This window comes from Physella acuta, unplaced genomic scaffold, assembly GCF_028476545.2.
Source record: "Physella acuta isolate Inbredline_101_S28 unplaced genomic scaffold, ASM2847654v3 ptg000918l, whole genome shotgun sequence".
Classification (NCBI taxonomy): Eukaryota; Metazoa; Mollusca; class Gastropoda; family Physidae; genus Physella; species Physella acuta.
This window is the reverse complement of record NW_026732435.1, coordinates 460,468-486,892: the sequence shown is the minus strand read 5'-3', so window position 1 is coordinate 486,892 and position 26,425 is coordinate 460,468. Positions and strand designations below refer to the sequence as shown.

Genomic DNA, 26,425 nt, shown 5'->3' with positions numbered 1-26,425 from the left:
TGACATGCATTCACCAAAAGAAGATTGCTTTTAGCATTATTATTTGCTTTTTTTGTTGCTTGCTAGGTACAAGCATAAACCACCTCATATTGAATTCAGTAACTGGACAAGAGATATAATGTTTGTTTTGTTTTAAAACAGGGTTTTTGGAGTACACTGACCAACTCAGCTTCAAGTGGATGGTCATCACTACAATCTCTGGCAAACATCTGGGGCAGCACACCACAAGCAGAGCATGCGCCAGCAGGTCATGGAGGATTCAGCCCTTTAACAACTGCACCAGCTTCAGTTAACCCTCAGGTGACTGATCCCAGTTTTCATCTAAATCTAGTGTTATTCTCCCCTTTAGTACATGTATTGTGCTACCTGCTTTGTTCTAATATTGTTGTTCCTTACAAGATGGTGTACTAGTTTGATACTTATTAATTGAATTGAATAATGGAGTGGTGGGTAAAATCATCATACAAACCTATATTTTAACAGAGCAAAAATGTTTTTGAGAAATAAATTATTTATTGTGTCATATTTGTTCAACATTATTCCCTTCCCCCATCATATATTAGCACATCCTTATGATGTGAGCTCATTTGACCCCTTATGAAGTTTAAAACATTATTTTACATTAACTTGGGTTTCAATAAATGTTAACAATTGTTTATATTTAGATTAACAGTGCACAATTTAACCTTTTCACTTGTATGACTGACTCACAGATAAATTCTTGTTAACAAATGCTTCTTCCTTAATTTAGATGAACAACAGCCCACCATTTAACCCTTACACCTCTATAGAAATTCTTAACAAATGTTTATTCCTTAATTTAGATGAACAGCCCACCACTTAACCCCTTCACCTCTAGAGAAATTCTTGTTAACAAATGTTTCTTCCTTACTTTAGATCAGGGGTCTCCAAACTTTTCAGTCCGAGGGCCGCATTAACTATCAAATTTCAGTTCGGGGGCCAGTTTCTTCCAGGCATGTCATTGATTTTTCTGAGCAAAGTTCCTCAGCCATCACCAACAAACGATTTTTTCCTTGGACAAAAAGATCTCTGCGGGCCGGATGAGAGGACTTCGCGGGCCGCATCCGGCCCGCGGGCCGTAGTTTGGAGACCCCTGCTTTAGATGAACAACAGCCCACCATTTAACCCCTTCACCTCTAGAAAAATTCTTAACAAATGTTTCTTCCTTACTTTAGATGAACAACAGCCCACCATTTAACCCCTTCACCTCTAGAGAAATTCTTGTTAACAAATGTTTCTTCCTTACTTTAGATGAACAACAGCCCACCATTTAACCCCTTCACCTCTAGAGAAATTCTCATTAACAAATGTTTCTTCCTTACTTTAGATGAACAACAGCCCACCATTTAACCCCTTCACCTCTAGAGAAATTCTCGTTAACAAATGTTTCTTCCTTACTTTAGATGATCAACAGCCCACCATTTAACCCCTTCACCTCTAGAGAAATTCTTGTTAACAAATGTTTATTCCTTACTTTAGATGAACAACAGCCCACCATTTAACCCCTTCACCTCTAGAGAAATTCTCGTTAACAAATGTTTCTTCCTTACTTTAGATGAACAACAGCCCACCATTTAACCCCTTCACCTCTAGAGAAATTCTTGTTAACAAATGTTTCTTCCTTACTTTAGATGAACAACAGCCCACCATTTAACCCCTTCACCTCTATGGCTGACATCTGGAGCCCCACATCCCAGTCTGGCTCAGTCAACAACCTGGGGATGCAGATGGGACCTGGAGGTGTGGCACAGTCTCAGTGGAACCCACTCACATCAAATCCTAACTTGCCACCTTCCCATAAGGAGGAATAAACATACCAATGTGTGAAAAAACAACTCATATTTCTATGCTATGTGCATCACATACAATCTGTGAAATTAAAGAAAAAGTACATTTTTTTCTCTACAGTACCTGTTAAAAGATCAGTTGGTTATAAAATTAGTGTTTTAAGTAAAAGTTTTCAAATAATAAAATAGTTTGTATGGAACTGTACAAATAGGGTACAATATTAGCTCCCTCTTTTTTAAGTATTACAGATATAGCTGTATATTTCAGTCCTAAACTAAAAAGCTTGATAATTTTTTAAAATAAAATACTACATCAGGTTGATTTTTAAACATGGTTGACATCTCATTTCTTTCCAGATTATAAATAAAAGCTTTTTTCCTCTCACAAGTTGTGTATGTTTGTATATATATATTCTTTATCTGTCTTTTAGGTTAAAAAAAAACCTGTTAATTTTTTTTTTTAATCAAAACCTTCAATATACTTTTCAGTTAGAAAAAAAAATTGAAGATGATTGTATATATATTCTATTTTTTTATCTTTTATAGTACAAATGTGTTTTAATCAAGTTAGTCTGTGATACTGAGTCAACTCACCGTTTAATTTTTTCAGCATTTTCCAACTTTTAAATAATTTTTAATTCTCTTTGTGAAAAGAGTAATCCAAAGATAAGAGAAGATTTTCAAATAGAAGTTTTTAGCAAACCATGCATTTTTTAAAATCTGTTTAAAATTCTGTTGACAAATAATTGAAAATTTAGAGTAAGAAGCTAGTGTGGAAAAAATTGATTTTTATTCCCCAGATTAATAATAAATGTTAGTCACAAGTTGAATCTCATAGATATCATTCTGTTGACTTAAATTCTTGTTACGGACATGTTTCCAACTTGTGTTTATCAATACAAGTAGGCCTACCCACCGTAGTATTGGTCTAAAGTCTTTATTTCAAACAATTTTTCTGTTTGATTGCATTACCTTGATATTCTGGATGTATTGCCAGATGTTTTAGGGTCAATAATTTGTTTTTCTATCCAGTTGTGTTTAGGGTTGAAAAGTTTGAAATTATGTTTAGAAATTCTGATCATTGGATAGTGGTTATGTCTAACAATGTCATGTCAATCATGTTTTATTTTCACATACCAGATTCTTTTGATGGCGTATAGTGTTGTATTCAAATTGTAATTTCACACATTGCCCTCTGCCTCCCCTTGAACTGACTTATACACATGCAGAAATGTATGCCACTCTATATATTTTTCTTAACTACCATATATTCAAATAATCTTGAAGCTGTTTAATTATTCAAAGGCATTGCTATACAGAATGTCTTGAACCGGTTTTCATTTCAAGTTAACTGACCCTTAACCCCTCAGCTGTAGTGGTTGATTGAGATGTTGACGCAGGTTAATTGTTCTCTCAGCCAGTGCTCCTGAATGTGAGGAAACCAACCAATTCTGACTTGGCTTATATTATGTTAAGCTACACACTCTGAAGTAAACAAAACTACCCAGAATAGAGCAGTATACCAGCAGCAGTGAGGTTTTTTATTTAACTATTTGGAGACAAAATCCAGTTTTCATGATCTCCTTCGAAACAAATTATCAAAGTGTTGTCTGTGAACCCACTAGCTAAAAGCTCTGCTGCCTAACCCAATGCTGAACTCAGCTGCTTTTTTTTTTTTTTTAAATCTTTCAATAAAATTTTTAAAATTTTATTGTTGGAGTAATGCAATACTCGTTAATATTTACTTTTCATCTAATTTGTCAACAAGGCAGCTCTTATTACGTAAGTTAGTTTGATATTGTAAATGAAAAAAGAAATCTAGTGCCCTACCAAATTTGACTTGATTTGGTTTAGATGTTTGTATTATACTTGTTCTCAGTTTTATTAATTTCATTCATCATTTGGATCTGTATGTCATGCAATCAGACTTGCAATTTTTCTTCAAAAAAAAAAAAATTTTTTTTTTTTAGTTTTCTTTTAATTAGGAAAAAATAATTAGTCTGAATCTGAAACTTTAAATCTATCTTAATTTTATTTTTTCATCAATATGCAATGTCTTATTGCTGCGTGGTAAGGTTTGCTTTGGGACTTAAAATTACTTTGAATTATTACTGCAGTTGTCAAAGTATGACAAAACCTTTTTTTTTGTTCATTAATGGTTGATTGTAAAGATCAGTTTACAATTATTACCACCTAATCTGGAAACATCCAGGAAAATAACCTGGCTATTAAAAAAATCTGGAATAGTTAGAGTATCCAAGTATCTGCTACATACAGCTACTAATAAATGAAAATGTTTTTAATGCATATCTGGTGTTTTGAGTTTTATTTGACAGATGTTTGGGAGTGTTTATAGTGAGACACTCGGGTTAAAGGTTAACCATAAAGATAATGTCTGATAATATAATATAGCTTTTAAGCTTAACCCAAATCAGCTTAATATTTATTAAGCCCATGTGTCTGGACAATGCCTCTTAATATACAGTTTTTAATTTTCTTCATATAAATTAGGTCAGTGGTTCCCAACCTTTTTCGAGTGGCGACCCCCTATTATAAAAAGTAAGTGACCTGCGACCCCCATAGAATTAAAAAGCCGAAACTAGTATGGAAATTAATAAGCACTAAAATAAGATTTTCTAGTAGACTTTCGATATGAACTACTCTTGATAACTGTTTTAATAGCATGAGTAAAATTGCATACTATTCACTAAACCTTCGTGGTTAAGTTTTTAATTTTAAAAAATTGTTAACGCCAACCTATGTCATTATAATTATCTTAATTTTGTTTTTTATCGAAGAATAGTGTTGAAAATATATTCTCGAAAAGTCAATCAATTTTACGTTTGTGTATGAATGGTGAATACTACACCAAAATTGTGTCTCAGTTTTTCATCTTACTCGGAATCATTCTGCAAATCAAAGAATTCATCTTGTAATTCATCGGGAATGCTGGCAACATCAAGGGAAGAAGAGAATGGGTAATGCGTAAATGCAGATTCTTCTTTTTTCAGCTCAGAGAAATAGCGATGCAGTTCGTTTTCAAGAGATTCAAGATGCCCAGAAATCGCTTCTTTCAAAATTTTAATTATCTCACAATCAGTTTCATCTACCACACCGCAGAGTTTCTCAAATTTACAATATTTCCAAGATTTATTTTCTTTACCGATTTTGCAGCTTTGATAAAAATGCCCAGAGATTATCATGGAAAGTTATAATATTCGTTCATTTTCCCTGAAGCTTCAGGTTAAGCTTATCTTGATGTTCGAACACATCTGCTAGGTATGATACTCTCTCCAACCACTCTATGTCGTTTTAAGTATACCAAAAAGTCTTGTTTCCTTCCAAGAACAATTTGATTTCAGATTTCAATTCAAAAACACAATTTACAACATTTCGTTTGACAGCCAGCATACTGTAGTGTAGAAGAGCAGAACCTCGTGATCTATATTAATGTTTTTGCTCAGTTCTTTGAAGGCTCCAGATTTTATATAATTTACGACTTATACTAGCAATGGACTCTTGATGTCGATTGGTTAGGGCAGTGGTTATGGAGCTAAATCTTTTCTGTTTTCTGAAAGCCCGATTTTGAGCTAAACATAGATGGCGTTCCATCCGTACAAAACCCCACAGCCGTTCTAACCCATTTTAATCACCCAGTTTCAAAAAAGGTATTTATTTTCTCCATGCTATCTTCACAAAAGAGCAACTCTTCTTTGCTTTCATCCGCATGAATATAGACACAGACCAGCAAATGCGAACACGAACTCACGTCTGTTGATTTATCAACTTGAATAGCAAACAATGGTGAAAGCTTAATTTCAATAAAAATGTGTTATTTAACATGTACGTAGGCTACATGCAGCGTTTGATGAGATTTTCTCCTATTGTTTTTTTTTTTTTTTGCTTGGCATTTTCTATCGCGACTTCATTTGATGCTTGCACTAATGCTGGTGAAAACTTCCTGTTCGATCAAGTCTCTGGCGTTTGCTACTAGCTTCTTACCGACGAAAGAACTCCATATATTTTTTGGTGTTTCCGAATGACTCGTCTCAAAAGACGTTTTAGTTTTGAAGATTTCATAGATTCGTGACTGTGTACAACTTTGTACAGTGCGCTTTGTTTCTTCTCTATTACATTTCCAGTGATGTTAATAAAGCCGAATTTCAAAAATTCTTCTAAATATTTATGTTTTGTTTCAAATTACTAAGGTTTAGTATACCAGTTGGCGACACCCCAGAAAGACCTTCGCGACCCCCAGGTTGGGAACCCGTGAATTAGGTAAAAGATGCCTACCAACATAATTATTAACAGAAATAAAACTGACATATTCTACTGAGGCTGAAATAATTATGATAAATAAATCTGAAATTTTCCACTGAGACTGACATAATTTTTAACATTACACCAACAAATCTCTAGAGACAGCTCAAGATGTCTACTGAGGTGGGAAAAGATCTGAAACTCCTCCTGGGGGAAATGAAGAACCTGATACTGATATCTGGCCACCGGGAGGATAACAATTATTTTGATGAGAAATTTAAAGCACAGACTGAAAGGGAACCTGCCCTGAAGGTTGCACATAAGCCCAAACCTGCTGCACTAGATCTTGAGGTTTGTAAAACTAAACTTAAACCATGTTGCAAGTGAATGCTTCTTCTGATACCACATTTGTGTAAACAGGGACGAAAAAATTTATTTGTTAAAAACATTTTTTTTGTTAAACTTCCAATAAAAAATGTATTGATTGTTTTTACAAAATCAAGCTAACTTTTTTTTGTTTATGTCTGTATTAAGAAAAATCTATCATTTAATGTATGTGTAGGGACTATGTGGTACAGTGGGTAGAGCTGTTGACCTCTAACCTTCCATTCAGGGTCCAAATTATACATTCCCCATCCCCTTCTATTTCTATTGAAAACAAACTAAGAAATAAGACACTAACTAAGAAAACAATAACTAAGAAATTCACAAAATAAAAAAGAAATCTGACAACAGTTTTAATTTTTGAATTTTTTTTTAGATGTTATGAGAAGCCATGTGATGGAACAGGCAAAAATAGTTTGTTATTTCAATGGGTCAGGCCATGAGCTCATTTTTGCAATTGGTCAGGCTGACATACAGGAGGGGGTGGAATTTATCTAGTGGCGACGCTTTTTTGCCGGAGGTGAAGTACGTGAAGTACTTTCATCCTGGTTGGACTCCGCAAAACTCCTTCGACCCAGGCAGACTTTGTAGTTGCTTGTATGACTAAGCGCGAAGGTCGCTGGGTGCTCGCGAAGAGCTTCTTCTTCTAGTGCTACCTCAATAGCAGACAAGACACCGTCCACACAATCTTGATAAGATGCAAACCAATCGTGGCTAAAGTAATAGTCAATCAGTTGTTCAGCCGAGGACCCATTAGGGTATTGTTGGTGACGGATTGTTTTCAGCAAGTGGTTAATGCTCATCCTTTGTGATCGATCGTTATTTCTCTCAAAGTTCTTGCACTTGGAACAGGATGAGCCTCGCCTTGCACCTCTTGCCTCGTATGTGGCTGGGTAGGTGACCAGCATGTCCTCTTCTAAGGCAACATCTATTGCCGACTGGACTGCTTTTAAGCTTTCACCGTAAGACCCGAACCAGCCATGTGTTTCATAGTGTACAGCAAGTTCCTCATACGAGGACCCGTGCACATGGCCCTGTCGTCTGATTGTAGACAGCAAGTGATTCACACTCATCCTCAGTCTTTTTTTGTTCGCACCGGAAGCCATACCCTAATTGGAAAAATAAAAGATATGACAAACCTACTAAAAAATTAAAAAACTAGAAAAAACTAGATCTATCTAGATGGAAGGATACAACTGGCGCTAGGTTGATAGTGCTGTCTATTTTCTCTAAACTAAAACCAATCCCCCCCCCCACAACATGTCTACCGTCCATTCAATGAAATATAATATATAATATAATAGGCCTAATTAAAATTTTAAATAGGTCCATATATTATATAATAGATTTATGTATTGCTCTACAGTCTACACTAATTTAAATTTGTAAAATTTTATGGGGGAATGTTTACAGTCTACACTAATTTAAATTTGTAAAATTTTATGGGGGAATGTTTACACCGGTGTCTAATAATGGAATCTTTAAAAAAGGGGTGTTAGCAGTGTTAGGTTACTGGTGGATAACTAAATGCACACATGGCTGGCTAATGTCAATGTTAACCCTTTCCCTAACCCAACCATACGCCTAACCCTAATTTCTAACCATAAAATAAGTCGAGATTACAATACTAGTAATAACCCAACACCCCTTTTTAACAGAAGATTCCAAATTTAGAATATTGAATGTGCTAGATCTGTTTAAAAAGTTAAGAAAACACTAGATCTAGATTAGGTCTAGATCTAGATCTACTTATTTTTATTAATGTGATTTTTAATTAGATCTAGAAAATGTAAAAAAAAAAACATAAAAAAGCATTAGAACTGTTCCAATTAAATATCGTGTGATCGTCAGCTGGAGAAAAATCCTTACATGGTCGAGGGTTCACCGTGAGTTCACATTGACTTTAATTAATTATAAGCATACGTCATAGCTCGGGCAATAGCTGTTTGAAATGGACACCAGCGAGAAAAGTCTCAAAGGTATTTGAGAGGTGTATAAATTCATTAAAAAATCATGCACAGCGTATTTACAATTAATATGGCTATAAAATCCTGCCTGTCTGGTTTTTTTCGGACTTTACTAAAGATTGGATGTATTGATGTTTATAATATTTTCGGTAACTAAATAAAAATTAAAAAAAAAGCAAAAACAATTTGGTTTTCACGTGTAATGGCGACATAAACATGGCATCCTGCTATTGGATAGGCTGCCATAGATTTTATTGTACACATTGTAAGCTAAAAATAGAAAACTAGGTCATGGGGGTTTTAAATTTGCATGTTATTTAAAAACTTGATCTGCAAAGTTTTGTAAACAAATAGTTATCGATCACTAAGTTACTGTACAGCCAATCAATATTTGTCTTACGAAAGTGAAACATCCGGTTATAACTTAGGCTTGATGAAAATAAATAGAAATGTAGCCTTAAACACAACAAATTATTTTCAAGTTCTCTGGATTTGCAACTTTTATAGCATTTATTCTAAGAATATAAAATTTCTAAATTAATTTTAGGCTTAAGTTTTTATTTTTTATTTTTTTTTACGGTCTAAATCTAAAAAAACACGTTTTTATTCCATGACAACAACATTATGGAAGGAATCTCGTCATCTCGCTCGCCTCCATTGTGTTGGCCTCAGTTTTGGGGTGTTTCGGTTGTGTTACGCTCAACTGGATGTGAACGTGAAGCGGGGGAATTAAGTTTTACCTAAAAAAAAAAAACTAACCGAAGTCGGTAGACCAACCAGCAACGTTCCTAGATAAGGTCTCTGTTTCTGGTATATTTTCTAAATTGTTTAAAAAACGTTTGGCTTCTCTACTTCTAGCCTACATTCAAGCGGATGTTATGACCAAACCGTTAATCGTGTCGAAGGCCTAGCCCGCAGTGGAGAATCGGGAGTGCCGAAATGTTAGTATTGTCCGTATTTGCGAAACGTTTTTTGCGATTTAAAAAATTAGATATTGATTAGGACTAGATCTATAGTTATAAACTTTTTTTTTGTAAAATCACGATATAGCGTCCTTTATTATTCCGGAATAGTACAGCAGTAAAAAACAGTAAAACCATGGCGTAGTCTGCCGAGTCGCTCCGGAAACCACCAAAAATACTGTAAACCATCATTTATTTGCCGCCATATTATTTTCAATACATATTGCTTATTAATTTTAGTTGCATTTTAAATATTGTTTTGCAAATAAATTATTTTGCATTTCTAATGATTTTAAGTGTATATGCTAATTTTTGCTGCTACTAAACATTGTTATAGTTCTTCTTACTACCTTTAATGTATTAGTAAATCTAATCGTCTTATTTTACTAGATCTCGATCTAGAATAGTTGTTGCAATTAGTTGCAAATCTTCTGCAAGTTTTTTTTCTGTTTCTTAAAAAAATAATTACTACACTCGATTTTATTAATAGTATTTAGATTTACTAATTTTCTGTCAATTAATCTTTAAATTAAGTTAAAACATTAATTTAATGCACATGAATTTATTTTTAATGTCAACGGTCAAATAAACTATATTTTACGGTAATGAATGTTTACGAAACAAAAAATAAAAAAATCACCGGATAATTTACTCCGCTATTTCGTGATTTTACCTTGTTTTTTTTTAGCGCAATTTCGTGTAGAGAGAAACGAAACTACTTGTGTTGCATTAATTGGCTAAATATATGATTTATCTCGATTTAAAATTGTTATGGATAACATAAGGAAATTGCGCTTAAATTGTCACTAGACTTTTAATTAACTTGTTTTTCAATTATTTTTTTTTATATGTTTATAATAAAGTTGCCTATCGGGACTAGGCGGGACACGGGCAGGTGAAGTAGAGTTCACCTGTATCTGACTTTTTAGCCTATGAAGGGATAGTGTGGTCAGACCCATGTGTTTTTAAAAGACAAAAACAACATAACTACCATTGAATAGTCGGGTTTTTAAAAGACAAAAACAACAGAACTACCATTGAACAGCCGGGTTTTTAAAAGACAAAAACATCAGAACTACCATTGAACAACCGGGTTTTTAAAGAAATCTTTTAAGTCTCTTAATCAGCTAGTGCATTTAATATGTTAATAGTTACCGATGAAGAAATGAGCTATTTCATGTAAATCTTTAGTTCTATTCATAAAAACCTAATAAAAATAAATAACTTTAAAAACAAGAAGAACACCGTGGAATAGCCGAGTTTTTTAACGGAATCAGTTAAGTCACTTAATCAGTGTTTGCCTGTGTTAGTGATATATAAATTTATACAATTTTCCTCGGGCTAAACTTAAAAAAAAATTCTATTAGGATTCTAAATCTAGGTGTAATAGATTGAGTTAATTGTGAGGTCAAGGGAACTCACTCTCTGTATTAGTATTATGGTAAAATCTTAGTTTAGCGTCGTAAATTCCAACTTAGCTAGTAATGTGCGATGAAGGTAACTAATGAATATTTCTTTCATTTGGCCATATTTATGTCAGATTTTACATAATATAACAGATAATTGAATACCAAATCACAATCCAAGACCAAACCAGTCATAAATATCCTGGAATAAACTTTAAACTACCCCGTTCGAGACAACAATGAGTAAATATAAGCAGCGGCCATGTTTTAAAAACAATAAATTGTCTATTCGCATGTCTTTTGTGTTGATTTTGTGGTTTAATATGATTGTTTTGTATTGTTTTAATATATGCCGGGGGTCGTCCATAAATGACGTCACACTCGTAGGGGGGAGGGGGCCCGTAATTTTGTGACGTTGTGGGGGAGGGGGAGGGGTTCAGACGGTGCGACATCACACTTTTGCATTTTAAAAAAGCAATGTTACAAAACGAATTTTAGACGTTATTTTGCGTTTTAAAAAACTGTTTTAATACATTGTAATAACAATTGATTAAAATACTCTATTTTGACAGAGTTCAGACAAGATTTTGGAAAAATATAGCTGCTAAAAAAAAATTCAACTGCAATTTTGAGGGGGGGGGGGTGTAGGCTGAGGTGTGACGTCATTTTAGGGGGGGGGTCTGGCTTTTTGTGACTACGTTTGACGGAGGGGAGGGGGGGGAGGTAAAAATCGTCAAAAAAAGCGTGACATCATTTATGGATGACCCCCTGTATAGTAATTTTTCTTTTTTTAAAAATATAGTTGACATGAATGACTAATAGACCATATCAGACTTAATAGTGTGCATCCAAGACCACAACAATTGTTGGGAGGTCGAACTTTTTAACACTTTATTTGCAGTAAGCAAATCAATATTAGATCGCTCATAAATGACGTCGCTCGGTGATAGTAATGACAGCGTGCATTATTACAGAGCAAACATATGAACATATTGTTTCAGATAGAAATTGTGATTTGTGGTGGGGAGAGGTTGAGTAGAACTCAGCGATGTGATTTTGGAGACTGGTCAGGTTTTTTTTCTCGTGAAAACGGGATGGTTGTGGGAGAAAGACCAGCTGTAGAATTATGACGCGTCATTCATTGGTGATCCATTTTCTCAGTGGGGACGAAAAACTATTAAGAAAGGTCAAGAAATGTCAAAAGCTTGCCGAGTCGCATTTCTTGAACCCTACCTTTTTCATTCCCCCACTTAGCACATCGTCACCGAGTTAACGCTCGCACGTGACGTCATGTAGCGGTACCGCCGACCGTTAGGCTAATTTTATAGAAAAAAAAACAATAAGCACTGCCTTTTTGACGCTTTCGCGACGTTTAGTTTGATTACATAAGTTGGTGTTCATTAAACAGCCCCTAACACATCTATCACTCGTCCATTTAAACGTACGTAGTTATTTCTGCAAGCTTTCGGCCCTTTAAAAATGTATTAAGCTCACACCGTATAGAACTAGACTACCCATATTAAGCTCCTAAAGAAGCTTGGTGAAAACAGGATGGCCGTCCGATTTTGTAGCTGCTCTGCGCTTTTTAAAAACCACAATAAACGATAAGATGACACTTATATTAAAGTAAATTATAGTTCTGAATCTTGATACATTAAAAGTGATATTCGGAAATTAAGAGCCAGACCAGACAGTCAACATATTTCAATTTAAGTCCAATAAATTAAATTTCCTCAAACGATGGAGCATTACTAAATTTTCGCGCAGTTTAGCGAAATTGAATTTAAGTATTTACGTCATCTTACAAAGCGCGATAGCTTACTGGTGCTCTAACGTGGCCCATGCTAATGGCCGTATTCCTAACGCCCCGCATTAGACACGGCTTATTCCTCGGCAGGCATTTGGTGGCAAGCCTTTTTGACGGGGATAATGTGTTGCGGACGTTTTGCCGAATGTCTTAAACTAGCAGGCTTGCAACATTTGTGTTTTAAGCAAGGTATACGTATACTAATGCTTATTTATCGTTATTTTGATTGAACAAAGCATTATAGAGGTTCTCCATCAATCACCTAGGTATTTTTCCCCGTTCACTTCCTTTCATGAGACCGACACGTCATAAATTGCAAAGCCGCCTGAGTTGACGTCACAAATCTTCACTCACTCCCGTAGCAAATCATATGTACATCATTTATGGACAACCCCATATCACTCACTTGTGTACTTGATATTGACGATTTGACAACAAAGGATAACCAAAATGTGTCTGGCAGGTGGAGACTTGGGATCGACCATAATGACAACACGCGCTTAAGGGGTGGACGGGCTCATTGTTTTAGATGATGTTTTACGAGGGAAGCTGGTGGATAATACATTTGGTCTCTTTGTATATGTAAATGATGACAAACATTTAATGTTGTCAAAATTATGGTTAGAGATCTTAGATAAGGCAGAGTGAAGCGTAATTTTTTACATTATGACTTGTTGTGACATTGACGACAAAAATATGACGGAGGTTGGGGTTTAATTAAGGTAAAGAGAAGTAAAAAAAAAATGTCACAAGTTACGATAGAATTACTAACTGATGAAAAGAAAAACCTGAAATGAAAATAGTGAACATTCAAACAATAAGACAAAACTCACAACTATTTAGTAATAGTAAGATCAGGAGGGGGGCGGGGGGGGGGGGACATATGTCCCCGGGCGCCGACCTTAGGGGGCGCCAAAATGGGTTGGAAAAATAAATTGAAAGGTTGAGGGGAGTGCAAATTGAAAGTTTAAGGGGGGTGCAAATCGAAATCTCGAGGGGGGGTGCAAATCGAAAAGTTTGTCCCGGGAAGGGTCGCTACGCCTCTGAGTAAGAAAAAACGTGATTTAATACATGGATACAAGTTGCATCTCACAATGCTTCTAGAATTAATAAAGTTGTTTGTTAGGAAATTCACATTTTAAAAAATGCTTTGTAATACGGACTATACAACAAGACGATCATATTTAAATACATTTTCATATGAATAGAAATGAAAGGGAAGCTACTCTCAATAACATTTTCTTAAGATGGCTGCTGTTTTTAATAGCAAATTTACTATCTCGAACAGGGTTGATAAAAATTAATTTCAGGATATTTAAATTGATTTAACCATCAATGGTGATCTATTATTCAATTATTTATAATATTTAATTAAAATATACGAAAATATACTCATATTTAATGACATATTCATTAATTCACTCTCTCCCACATTACTAGTTTTGGCCGAATTTACGACGCTAAACTAAGATTTTACCAGTATTATATTTATATTGTTATCTTGAGTGATGTCCCTTACATGTTGTTATCTATAAATAGTTCTCTCTCGCCATTTCCCTCTCTCTCTTTTCCATCATGGCGTCTGTACATAATAAAGACTGTTAACAACCAATGTGGCTCCTCGTCAGTGATTACAATCTATCACATTTTGGCGACGAGGATAAACATCTACTAGAAAGAGCACCTACTTACGCAAAAAGAGGTTTGCTAGAGCTTATTAGCTAAGTATTTCTAGAATAATGGCGCTGTATGGCCAAATAAAAGAATTTGATTCGAATGATGAAATCATTCAAGATTACCTAGATAGGTTAAGCTTTTACCTTGAAGCTAACGACGTGACGATGGAAGCCAAAAAGAGAGCTGTTTTGTTAACAGTCATAGGGCCTCAACAATTAAGGCTACTAAAGGACTTGTGCGCACCAGCTAGTCTAACTACCAAGAGCTTTAACGAGCTGAGCAAATTGCTAACAGACCACCATGCGCCTACCCCATCAAAGTTTCTATGTAGAGCTAGATTTGACAGTAGGACTCGTCAGCCAAACGAGTCAATATCAGAATATGTTGCTGCTTTACGTCATCTAAGTAGATTCTGTGAATTTGGAGAAACGCTGTCTGACAGACTATGTGAAAAGTTTGTGACAGGTGTAAACAGCCCTGATGTTCAAAGAAAGTTGCTGCTCGAGTCAGATCTAACATTAGAAAAAGCAATACAACTTGCAACTTCATTCCAGCAGTCATCCGATGCGGCGAGATCCCTAGCACCTTCAGAGATCCATGCAGTAAACAGCAGGTTAGTCAACAAACACCAACCCCATCAGAGCATTTCAACTTATGGTAAACAGCCTGCTCGTTCAAACCCTAGATCTAAATCTAGTAATAATTATCAAAAATGTCATCGATGCAAAGGTCCCCATGCATCTCATCGATGCAAGTTCAAGTCTGCAACTTGTTATAAGTGCAGTAAGCAAGGTCACATTGCTAAGGCCTGCTTTGCAAAGTCTTCGTCTGTTGCTAAATCTAGCCAGTCAAGACAGTACCGCAACCAAAGGCAGCACTATGTTAACTCTCACCAAGACTACCTAACCCAACCAATGAACCACTCTACCTGTAAAAATGCTCAAACTGATTCGCAGCCGGATTTCAACCTGTTCTCTGTGAAATCAATAAGTCATGCTCCCATCAATGTACAAGTTAATATCAACGGTAAGAGCATCAGCTTCCAACTTGACACTGGAGCATCTCTAACAGTCATAACAAAGAAAGATTTTGACGCTGTCACAGGAGGATCAGTGCCTCTACAGCCATGTCACAAGTGTCTAACAACATACACTGGTGACAATGTTCCGGTAATAGGAGAGTGTATGGTTCATGTAAGTTATAATGGTCAAAGTGTTAAACTTCCTCTTCTTGTGGTTGAAGGAAATGGACCGCCATTACTAGGTAGGAACTGGTTAAGTGATCTTAAGTTAAATTGGGAGAGTATTTGTTCATTGAACAATGGAAAAGAATCTAGTCTTACTTCACTAGATAAAGTTATATCTGAAAATAAATGTGTTTTTGGTAATTCAGGTTTACTAAATGATAGAACAGTGAAGTTAAGCATTAAAGATACAAATCCAAGATACTGCAAAGCTAGAGTTCCACCTTATGCAATGAGGAATAAAATTGAAAATGAGCTAAGTAGATTGGAATCTAATGGCATTATAAAGAAGGTAGACTATTCCGATTGGGCGACACCCATTGTGCCAGTGTTAAAGAAGGATGGTTCTATAAGAATTTGTGGAGATTATAAAACTACACTGAATAAGCAAATAGAGCTAAATAGGTACCCTATACCTAACATTGAGGAAATCTCTTTGAATTTGGCAGGAGGAGACAAATTCACTGAATTAGACTTTAGTCATGCTTACACTCAACTAGAACTGCATCCAGATTCAAAAGTCTATACGACAATAAACACACATAAAGGACTCTACCAATATGAAAGACTATGTTTTGGCATATCATCTAGCCCTGGAATTTTCCAAGCTGTCATGGACAGTATTTTTAAGGACATTCCAAATGTTTGTGTTTACTTTGACAATGTGTACATAACTGGTAAGAATGACACTGAACATCTTAAAACACTTGATAAAGTATTAAAAATTGTTGGTGAAAAAGGTTTAAAGATAAACAAAGATAAATGTCAATTCATGTTGACAGAAATTAGTTTTCTTGGTTATATATTAAGCAAGCAAGGCATCAGACCTCAACCTGAGAAAACAAAAGCCATTAAAGAAGCACCCAAACCTGAAAATACCCAACAACTAAGAGCTTTTTTGGGCTTGATAAATTACTATGCAAAGTTCATAGGAAATCTGTCTGGTAAACTATCACCACTGTACAAGCTGCTACAGAAAAATGCAACTTGGCACTGGGGTAAACAACAAGATACTGCTTTTAATACAGCAAAAGAGGCTTTGTCTGCTGACACCTTACTAACTCACTATGACCCAGGGAAAAGACTTATATTAACATGTGATGCTTCACCAGATGGTGTAGGAGCAGTCTTGTCCCACATGGATGAGAAGGGTGACAGACCCATTGCTTTTGCCAGTAGATCTTTGAACCAGGCTGAGAAAAATTATTCTCAGTTAGATAGGGAAGGCTTAGGCATCATTTTTGGTGTTAAGAAATTTCATAAGTTTCTGTTTGGTAGGAAGTTCACCATCTTTACAGATCATAAACCATTGCTAGGTTTATTTGGAGAAAACAAAACCCTACCTGAGCATGCCTCACCAAGAATTCAAAGATGGGCTATCACACTAACTGCATACAATTATGAATTGAAATACAAACCTGGATCTGAGAATAGTGCAGATAGTCTTAGTAGATTACCTTTAAAAAACCAAAGCCTGAGCTATGTACCAGAAGATGTATTTGTTCTCTTCACTATCATGGATAACTCCAATATAAATGTGAATGATATTAAAAGAGAAACACAAAAAGATGAGTGCTTAATAAAAGTAGATGAGTACTGTAAGAATGGTTGGCCTGAAGAGTCTGTGAATGATGACTTAAGGCCATATTAAATAAGAAATAAAAACCTTTGTGAAGATAATATAAAAGATGGAGAAGATACAGTCCATTATCAGTCAGAGTTGCCTAAACAAAGTATTTGTAACTTAATAAATGATTATGGTGATATGGCAATTTCAAATGTTTTAAAGAAAATACATTAGTAAGAAGGAATGTGATCATCAAACAACTTTGCTAACATCATTAGCACTTACAGAAACTAAAAGGGTAACATCAAAAGAAAAGAGAAAAAGATTTTTGCCATTTAATACTTTCAGATGCCAATTCAAAAAGTCAATCATGACAGAACACCCATTGAAAGAGAATTTGGTGTTAATAAGAATGTGTATCTAAGAAATTATGGGAGAAAGGAAAAATGGATACCAGGTCAAATTGTTCAATGTACAGGACCTGTGTCTTATAAAGTTAAAAATAACTTGTGCAGATAATAAGTGTGAATCTATCAATCCCACCAAGTCTGATCAGTTCACACCAACTCAGTTTGTTCCACAGCCAAGTTCTGTTGATATGAGTGAACCAAGTTGTCTGGAGTCAGAAAATGTAAATTCTGGAGTTAATGATTTAAATCCTAGACCTCCTGAGATAGAGAATCCAGATGGTCAGAATCTTGAGTCACCAAATCAAAAGCCTTTGAGAAGGTCAAGCAGGACAATCAAAGTCCCAAATAAGTTAGACCTATGATTCTAAAGGTCAAAAGGACTTTGACATTATTGTTTTGTATTTTGATTATGTTGTAGCATATTGTGCATTGTTTGTAAGGATGTAATCTACCATAGTGTTCATGTTACAATATAATTGGTGATTTTAGGATACTATCAATTGTTCTATTGAGAGATGTGTTATTGTGTTCTAAGGGTAAAGGGATGTAATAGATTGAGTTAATTGTGAGGTCAAGGGAACTCACTCTCTGTATTAGTATTATATTTATATTGTTATCTTGAGTGATGTCCCTTACATGTTGTTATCTATAAATAGTTCTCTCTCGCCATTTCCCTCTCTCTCTTTTCCATCATGGCGTCTGTACATAATAAAGGCTGTTAACAACCATCGCGGCTTCTCGTCAGTCATTACAATCCACCTCACTAGGTATTCTAGATCATCTAGATCTAGAGAATCTAGATCTAGATGATCTATAGATCTACGGAAAAACTAGACTTACACAAATGTAGACCCTACATGTGGACCCTGTAGATCTAGAATCTATTCAAATAATAAATTTCTATACTATATAATTACTTTATTGAAATCTTTTGTTTATCTATGCAATTTGCTAATCTCTATAATATATAAAGCAAAGTTGTCGAGTGCTCGACAGGGCACTTCCCGGCCAGAGTTTCTTCCAGGCAACTTTTGGGGGGGGGGGGTTTACCCCCCCTCCCCGAACGAAATGAAATTTTTATAATTTATATAGAGAATATATACTTTTAACAGTGTCCGCCCCCCCCCCCCCCGAAGAAAGTGTACCGCCCCCCCCCCCCCCGAAAATTTCAAGTCCCCCCCCCCCCGGAGAAAAAAGTCTGGAAGAAACACTGTTCCCGGCGCCACAGGCGCTTCAAATTTGACAGGATCTTGCCTTGGGCGACAGAACACGGGGGCCAGTTGGCCGAAAAGTCTACGATGAGGGGGTCAAAACTGACCTCGACTGACCGGCGCCTTATATGAGCTATAAATCGAAAACAAAAATTGTACGTAGGAACCTCTTCATAACTCCTGAGGTCGTAGAACGACCCTCGGGCGAATTAGTTAAGCATTCGAATTCTAAATGTTTTTGAAAGCCTAAGCGAAGCTGGGCAGCATGCCTAGTGTTATATAACTTTAAAAAAAATTTTAATAAAGGGTTTATGTCTTTTTGTGTTACATAAAATCTGCCATGCCTTTATGAGTCAGACTGTTATCCGTTTGGCAAATGAATAACCTTTTTTAGGGTGCAGGTGGGGGTGGATGGTTTATGCAGTTTGTGATGAACTGTAACAGAGCCAGAACTAGAGTTCCATTTTTCGATTGGAGGTCTAGAAAAATCTTTTTTTTTCTTCTCAGCTCTCAAAGTGTCGTATTACAACAATTGTTCAAAAATGACATATACACTTTAAATTACCATTAGTAATTAATCTTATTAAATATAAAAGATCATATTTAAAATCATGTTGCGAACTTTGAATAAAACCGCATATAAATTTCTTCATAATTAAATTTAGTCAAGCATGCAGATCTAAATCTAGTGTCAACATCACATCTTATCCAACATTTTAACAACATGACATCATTATCCAAAGTGGCGGATCACATACCCAAACAATGGGTTTCTATGCGAAGACGTGATAGCTTAATTATCTGAATAATTAAGATTCTTGGCTCTCTGATTATAGATAATTGTACCGAAACCAACAGTTTACTTTCATTAAATTATAATGTAAAAATATATTTGTGTTTATTAAGTTTTTCATTTATTCTCCAATGAATTTCAAGTTGTTTAGGGCTTAGGCCTATGTTTGTTCTTTCTTTTTTTTTTTAATTTTTACATTTTACTATTATGATTTTACTTTCCTGTATGAGATGTCCTAACTACTCCTAACCTATAGTTTACTATACTATACACTGAATATACACATTACAGAGTAAATAGGAAGTATTGTAAGCGTGGACAAAAATCACTTGAAATGTTGACAGTTTTCATCGGTTTACTTACTACACCTCAGTACTAGTACTTCATCATATAGATTTCTAGATCTACTATAATTAATAATTATACTGTAAACACAATAACTTGAGTTCCGTTACAGCTCGGTTGATGTTAAATTGTTAAATTCTGATTAGAAAAAACATAAATTTTTCTATTTGAAATAAAAAATGTTGTTAAAATACTAGTTATCTAGACTACATTCTAAATATTTTGTAAAAAATCATGTAGGAATGTGGCAATCTGCCATCTTGAAGGTAGCTTGTTTAAAAGTCCAACCTATTTTAATCAATATTTGTCTTAATAGTGTAAATGGCAAGGCTCAGTTTAGAAACCATGCGTAATTCCTGTCTGACAACATGGTCATGAGCATATTTACAAGTTAGCATAAAAATTGTAAAAATTTAAGGTGGGAGGTCACAAATCATAGATTTTAAAATTTAATTCCAAGAAAGAAAAACTGTTACTGAAAATTGTTTTTGCTGAGCTGTTGTTGATGTGTATCCATTTCAGTTAAAATACAAAAAAAATTTCTGTGAGCCCTCATTAAACAACTAGCTGTAAGCAACAGACAGTCCACCATGAATAAATACAGCAGGCAACGCCAGATTGGTGAAGGAGCCTTTGGGAAAGCGGTGCTGGTGAAGAAGAAAGACTCTGCCAAACAATATGTTATCAAGGAAATAAACATCATGAAGGTAATTACATCCAGCAGAAGTTGAGTTGTCAGTTCTGTCTTTTGTTTTAATCTTAGATTAACATCGTCTTTGGTTCTAATATTTTTGTATCCTTTGTTTAACATTATACCTGTGACTGCTGCAGAGGTGGGATTTAGGACTCCCCTTTTTTCTTTTCTTTCTTTTTAAAAAATGTAATCTTAGGTAGTATTTTCATTAATATTTAATCCAACTTTTATTTGTTTCAAAATACAGATGTCACCCAAAGAGAGAGATGAAGCTAGAAAAGAGGTATCTGTTTTATGACCACCTGAATATACTATTGCAAAACATTTTTAAACATTATTTTGTGTTATATTTTTTCCAAATATAAACATCAATCAAAATTATAAAAGAATAAATTGTTCAAGGAGTCAAATTTGTCAATTAATTTGTTAAAAAAGATAATCATTAATAAATATTTGGGCATTCAATAAACTTCTGTATTCCACCATCAGAAAAAAACAACGAAGAGTAGCATTAGTCTTTCCTCTTTATTATGACAAACATTTTTAGCCATGCTGTCCTAATGAGAAAAATGCTTACAATTCTACAAGCTTGTACAGCCTAACTGTCACAGCTAATCCCACTTTGGCAGGCATAGATACATTTGTGTGAGCACCATTTTACACTTAGTGAAATACTGTAATAATTCCAGGACCAAATGTCTAGCTCACAAGTAGTGGGGTTTTATGCAACTGGCTTAGTAATGTGTGTTTAACAATGAATTGTTAACTATTTGCTTATGTTGAATAGGTTGCTGTGCTTGCTCAGCTGAAGCACAGAAACATTGTGGCATATGTGGAATCATTTGAAGGTACTAGTTAACTTAGATATTGCTGCATTTCAACTGACAAAAATGATGTTTATTTATTTCCATGTTTATATTTTCTCTGGAAGTAAAGATTTAAAAAAAAAAATGAATATTTTGTTTTGCTCCTAGAAAAGGGAACTTTGTACATTGTCATGAACTATTGTGCTGGAGGTATGTTTTATATTTTTTATTTTGTCATTTTTATTTTAACTGCATGATTTTTTTTCTGAAGTTTAACCTTGTGAATAAACAGGTTAAAGCTCTTATGTGCATTGGTATAGTATATTAAGATAACAGTCATTGTTTTTGTCTCACTTAAAGAATTTTAAAAAAAGTGGATTGTTTCCCTTTTATATAAAATAATCATTAAAAAAAGTTTAAAAAAACCCACGTTTTCTGATTGAACTAAAAAGTAGAAAATAAATGCTATACATCACAATAATGCAAGCGATCACTCTACTATAAGCGAGGAAAAACGTGGGGCGCCGAAGTAAAAGTTATATTACTATTGATTAGATAATACTATTGACTTTTATTAGGGAGCTTGTAGAGAGTCAACAGTATTAGAAACTAAGAAAATCACGGCGCCCCACGTTTTTCATCTTTTAAAAACTTTTAATGATTATTATTAGGACAGCATGGCTAAAAAAATTATTTTTTTAATGATTATTATTTTCTACTTTTTAGTCTTTGTCTGTTTGTTTGCATTAAAATCTTGCTATCGATTTTATCTTTTCACTTTTTTTTTTGGGTAAACAAAGACAACTTGTAAAAAACACGTTGTGTGAATACGTTACTGACTAGAACACATAGATTTGAACCTGCGCCGAGTGGGATAGCAATCGTGTGCCCAACCACTCGACCATATCGTCTCTCCCATACTGGCCACCAGTTGTTACGTTCTGGTTGTTTGTACACAAACACCGCGTGACAACTACTCAGTAAGCAAAAAGAGGGAGAGTACCGAACCTTGTTTTCATCAAATTACAGTTACTGGGTTATGTCCCTTTTTCCCCACGTTTTTTGTACAATTATATAATGGTCTAAAATGATCAATAAAATATTTCCATGGATCAATTTATTAATAATAACAATTGAATATTCTATTGTCATCGGAAACAAAGCTTCCCTGAAAATTTCAGCGCGCTAGCTAACTGGGAAGTGCCAGAAATTTCGATCGCAAGATTTGATTGGAAAAACAAACAAACAAACAGAGGCGAAAGCAAGTTAAAGAAAACGTGGGAAAAAAATACATTTCATGCACCACATTAGGCTATCTAATAAGCGTTTTTCAATCAAACTTAATGCTTACCCTTGTTCAAGATTATCACATGTTGTTTTTGTTGTGGTTTTTCTGATGTTGATTCTGATGTTTTTATGCAATGTTTTTCATGTGGACTATAATCAACAATGTCTTACAGGTGATTTAAACGGAAAAATAAATGAAAGAAGAGGTCAGCTGTTCTCTGAGGACCAGGTGAGATGGACATTTAATGAGCAGAAAACTGGCTTTTATTACTTTTTCATTACTTAACATTCTTTTATCCAATATATATATATATATATATATATATATATATATATATATATATATATATATATATATATATATATATATATATATATATATATAGCTGATAATGACACACTTTGTTCAAACTAATATTCGACAATTAATTATTAATACAAAATAAACCACAATTAGTAATTTGATGCTGTTTTTTTTTAATTAATATTGAATTAAATTAATATAAAATAAATCCTATTTGTAATTATTTTTTCAGATTCTAGATTGGTTTGTTCAGTTGTGTCTGGCTATCAAACACATTCATGACAGGAAGATACTTCACAGGGACATCAAGTCACAGGTATTTTCTTTCTGAGGTTTTTATATTTTCCCTTGGGAAAATTAAGTTACAGGTATTTGCTGTCTCAGGTTTTTATATTTTCTCTTGGTACCTCTTCTTTACTTAATTACTTTTCTACAGAACATCTTCCTTACTTACATTACTTTTGTTACATAACATCTTCCTTTCTTTCATTACTTTTGTTTTAGAACATCTTTAGTTACATTACTTTTGTTACAGAGCATCTTTACTTTACTTTTTTTACAGAACATCTTCCTTACCAACACTGGCACTGTGCAGCTTGGGGACTTTGGTATAGCAAAAGTTTTAAACTCGTAAGTACAGATGTTCATTTTACATATTTCGTAACATTATAAATTCAGATCATCTTGAACCCCCCCCCCCCCCCTCTCAAATCTATAACTTTGTTAGTTTAAACATTTCAAAATGATTATTAATTTTGTCAATTTAAACATTTTTCCATCAATTTTCTCTAACTTTCTATTTAAAACATTTTTTTTTTTAGATTTATAAATTTGGATCATCCTAATTATAAATTATTAATAATATATTTTCTGTAACTTAAATCACCTGTTGTAGGACTGCTCAGCTTGCCCACACCTGCATTGGTACACCTTATTATTTATCTCCTGAAATTGTAGAGAACATGCCTTATAATAACAAAAGGTAAAAACTGATACAATGCCCATTTTTAATTTTGTAACATTTTTTTATGAAAAAAGTATTTATAGTTTCTTAACAAGCTGCAGCTATTAAGTGTTTGTGATGCATTTTTAATTGATGAACTCTTTCAGTGATATATGGTCTATGGGTTGTGTGCTATATGAGCTAACCACACTGAAACATGCAGTTAGTAATTTTTTTGCTACTTTTGTAAATAGAGACTACAGGCTACATTTTTTCTAGTATTTATTTGATAAGATTTAACTCATGGTTTATGAGATATACTCATGCTAATCAAGTCACAGGTATTTTCTTTCTGAGGTTTTTATATTTTCCCTTGGGAAAATTAAGTTACAGGTATTTGCTGTCTCAGGTTTTTATATTTTCTCTTGGTACCTCTTCTTTACTTAATTACTTTTCTACAGAACATCTTCCTTACTTACATTACTTTTGTTACATAACATCTTCCTTTCTTTCATTACTTTTGTTTTAGAACATCTTTAGTTACATTACTTTTGTTACAGAGCATCTTTACTTTACTTTTTTTACAGAACATCTTCCTTACCAACACTGGCACTGTGCAGCTTGGGGACTTTGGTATAGCAAAAGTTTTAAACTCGTAAGTACAGATGTTCATTTTACATATTTCGTAACATTATAAATTCAGATCATCTTGAACCCCCCCCCCCCCCTCTCAAATCTATAACTTTGTTAGTTTAAACATTTCAAAATGATTATTAATTTTGTCAATTTAAACATTTTTCCATCAATTTTCTCTAACTTTCTATTTAAAACATTTTTTTTTTTAGATTTATAAATTTGGATCATCCTAATTATAAATTATTAATAATATATTTTCTGTAACTTAAATCACCTGTTGTAGGACTGCTCAGCTTGCCCACACCTGCATTGGTACACCTTATTATTTATCTCCTGAAATTGTAGAGAACATGCCTTATAATAACAAAAGGTAAAAACTGATACAATGCCCATTTTTAATTTTGTAACATTTTTTTATGAAAAAAGTATTTATAGTTTCTTAACAAGCTGCAGCTATTAAGTGTTTGTGATGCATTTTTAATTGATGAACTCTTTCAGTGATATATGGTCTATGGGTTGTGTGCTATATGAGCTAACCACACTGAAACATGCAGTTAGTAATTTTTTTGCTACTTTTGTAAATAGAGACTACAGGCTACATTTTTTCTAGTATTTATTTGATAAGATTTAACTCATGGTTTATGAGATATACTCATGCTAATACATTTCTACTCCTCAGTTTAAAGCTTCTAATATGAAAAATTTGGTGCTAAAAATTATCAGGTAAATTTTTTGCTGTAGTGATTCTAATTATGGATTCTTTAATATATACTAAAAAAGATCAACTGATTTCCACAGATGAAAACTGTTTGAAATTCTAATGTGTACCTTTTTCTTTAAGGGGAAGCTACCCTCCTGTTCCTCCACAGTTTAGTTATGATTTAAGGGGCTTGATAGCCCAATTATTTAAAAGAAATCCAAGGTGAGGCTGTTTTGTAAATTCATATGGTTGCTCTTTTAAAACATGTGATATCTTATTACATCATGTGATATCTTGTTACAAATGTAGGAATTTTCAAGTACTGTTAGCCCTTTTCAGTTTCACCAAGCTTAATGTTAATGTTGCTTATTTTATCGTTGATGACTGAGGATTGAAATAGAAAAATCTCTGCAAATATTACCGTTTAAATTTAGCTATAAATTATAAAACTGAGGTTGATTAATTCAATAAAATAAAAAACCAGGATTTCAGTGGCAGAGTATTAGTAGCCCGACTGACTTGCAGCCAGGGACCCCAAGTTGTCAAGTCCCCCAAATGTTTTCTTACGACTTTAAGATAATACAGTATAAGTCTGATGACAGAATAGCCATGGAGGCCTTAGCTAGAGTTATTCCAGGAAGTTAATCTATGTGAGGGTTGTCATGGAATAATTTCAACATTTTATCATTTAAATTAATAACATTTTGTCAGAATTATATGGTAGAAAAATAATTTTTTTTCAGAGATCGTCCTACTGTCAATTCAATTTTAAGGAAAAATTTCATCATGCAGCGTGTTAGAAGATTATTGTCTGCCGAGGTAAGCCTCTGTTCTGAAACAAAATTTTTTTATTGTATGCTTATCTTTTCTAGTACCCCTTCCCTGTGAAATTAGGTTGATTTAGTTAAATTTAGTTTGGTAGAAAAATAATAAAAAAAGAATTTCCAACAAATTTTGATGTGAAATTTTAAAATATATTTAATATTTGAGACCTTCTAAGGACAAGCTGATGAAAACAGTATGGGCAGATAAAAGCCAAAATGATGTGGCTGTTTGTTCCATTACAATGCTGACTACTTGTCCTATAACAATGCTGACTGTTCCATAACAATGCTGACTGTTTGTCCCATAACAATGCTGACTGTTTGTCCCATAACAATGCTGACTGTTTGTCCCATAACAATGCTGACTGTTTGTCCCATAACAATGTTGACT

General features: G+C 34.1%; 3 protein-coding genes and 1 long non-coding RNA gene across 6 annotated transcripts in view; 3 read left to right on the top strand and 1 right to left on the bottom strand.

The window, feature by feature from the left end:
- Nucleotides 1-4,115, top strand: part of LOC131953366 (transmembrane protein 131) — a 28,718-nt gene extending 24,603 nt beyond the window's left edge. For 2 of the 3 annotated variants that reach the window (XM_059316526.1, XM_059316524.1), the window contains 2 exons: nt 142-300; nt 1,653-4,115. In XM_059316526.1, the coding sequence (XP_059172509.1) occupies nt 142-300; nt 1,653-1,832 (339 nt within the window). In that variant the 3' untranslated portion in view covers nt 1,833-4,115. Of the gene's footprint in view, nt 1-141; nt 301-1,123 lie in introns of all 3 variants that reach the window. The other variant, XM_059316525.1, reaches the window with a different exon arrangement.
- Nucleotides 4,116-6,840: 2,725 nt separating this feature from the next.
- On the bottom strand, nt 6,841-9,290 carry LOC131953364 (uncharacterized). Its single transcript, XM_059316521.1, has 2 exons — nt 9,179-9,290; nt 6,841-7,561 (listed from the first exon to the last, which is right to left on the bottom strand). The coding sequence occupies exon 2, from the start codon at nt 7,556-7,558 to the stop codon at nt 6,947-6,949; it is 612 nt and encodes a 203-aa protein (XP_059172504.1). The 5' UTR covers nt 7,559-7,561; nt 9,179-9,290; the 3' UTR covers nt 6,841-6,946.
- Nucleotides 9,291-20,423: 11,133 nt separating this feature from the next.
- Nucleotides 20,424-26,318, top strand: LOC131953378 (serine/threonine-protein kinase Nek1-like). The gene is made up of 13 exons (XM_059316540.1): nt 20,424-20,547; nt 20,782-20,817; nt 21,322-21,382; nt 21,509-21,550; nt 22,801-22,856; nt 23,164-23,247; nt 23,494-23,561; nt 23,827-23,913; nt 24,042-24,096; nt 25,190-25,233; nt 25,352-25,432; nt 25,954-26,029; nt 26,211-26,318. Exons 1-13 carry the CDS (start codon nt 20,431-20,433, stop codon nt 26,316-26,318), a joined length of 915 nt encoding a protein of 304 aa, XP_059172523.1. The 5' UTR covers nt 20,424-20,430.
- Nucleotides 24,458-25,066, top strand: LOC131953386 (uncharacterized). Its single transcript, XR_009388640.1, has 3 exons — nt 24,458-24,529; nt 24,794-24,880; nt 25,009-25,066. It is a non-coding gene; the product is annotated as an uncharacterized LOC131953386 (long non-coding RNA).
- Nucleotides 26,319-26,425: the final 107 nt, after the last annotated feature.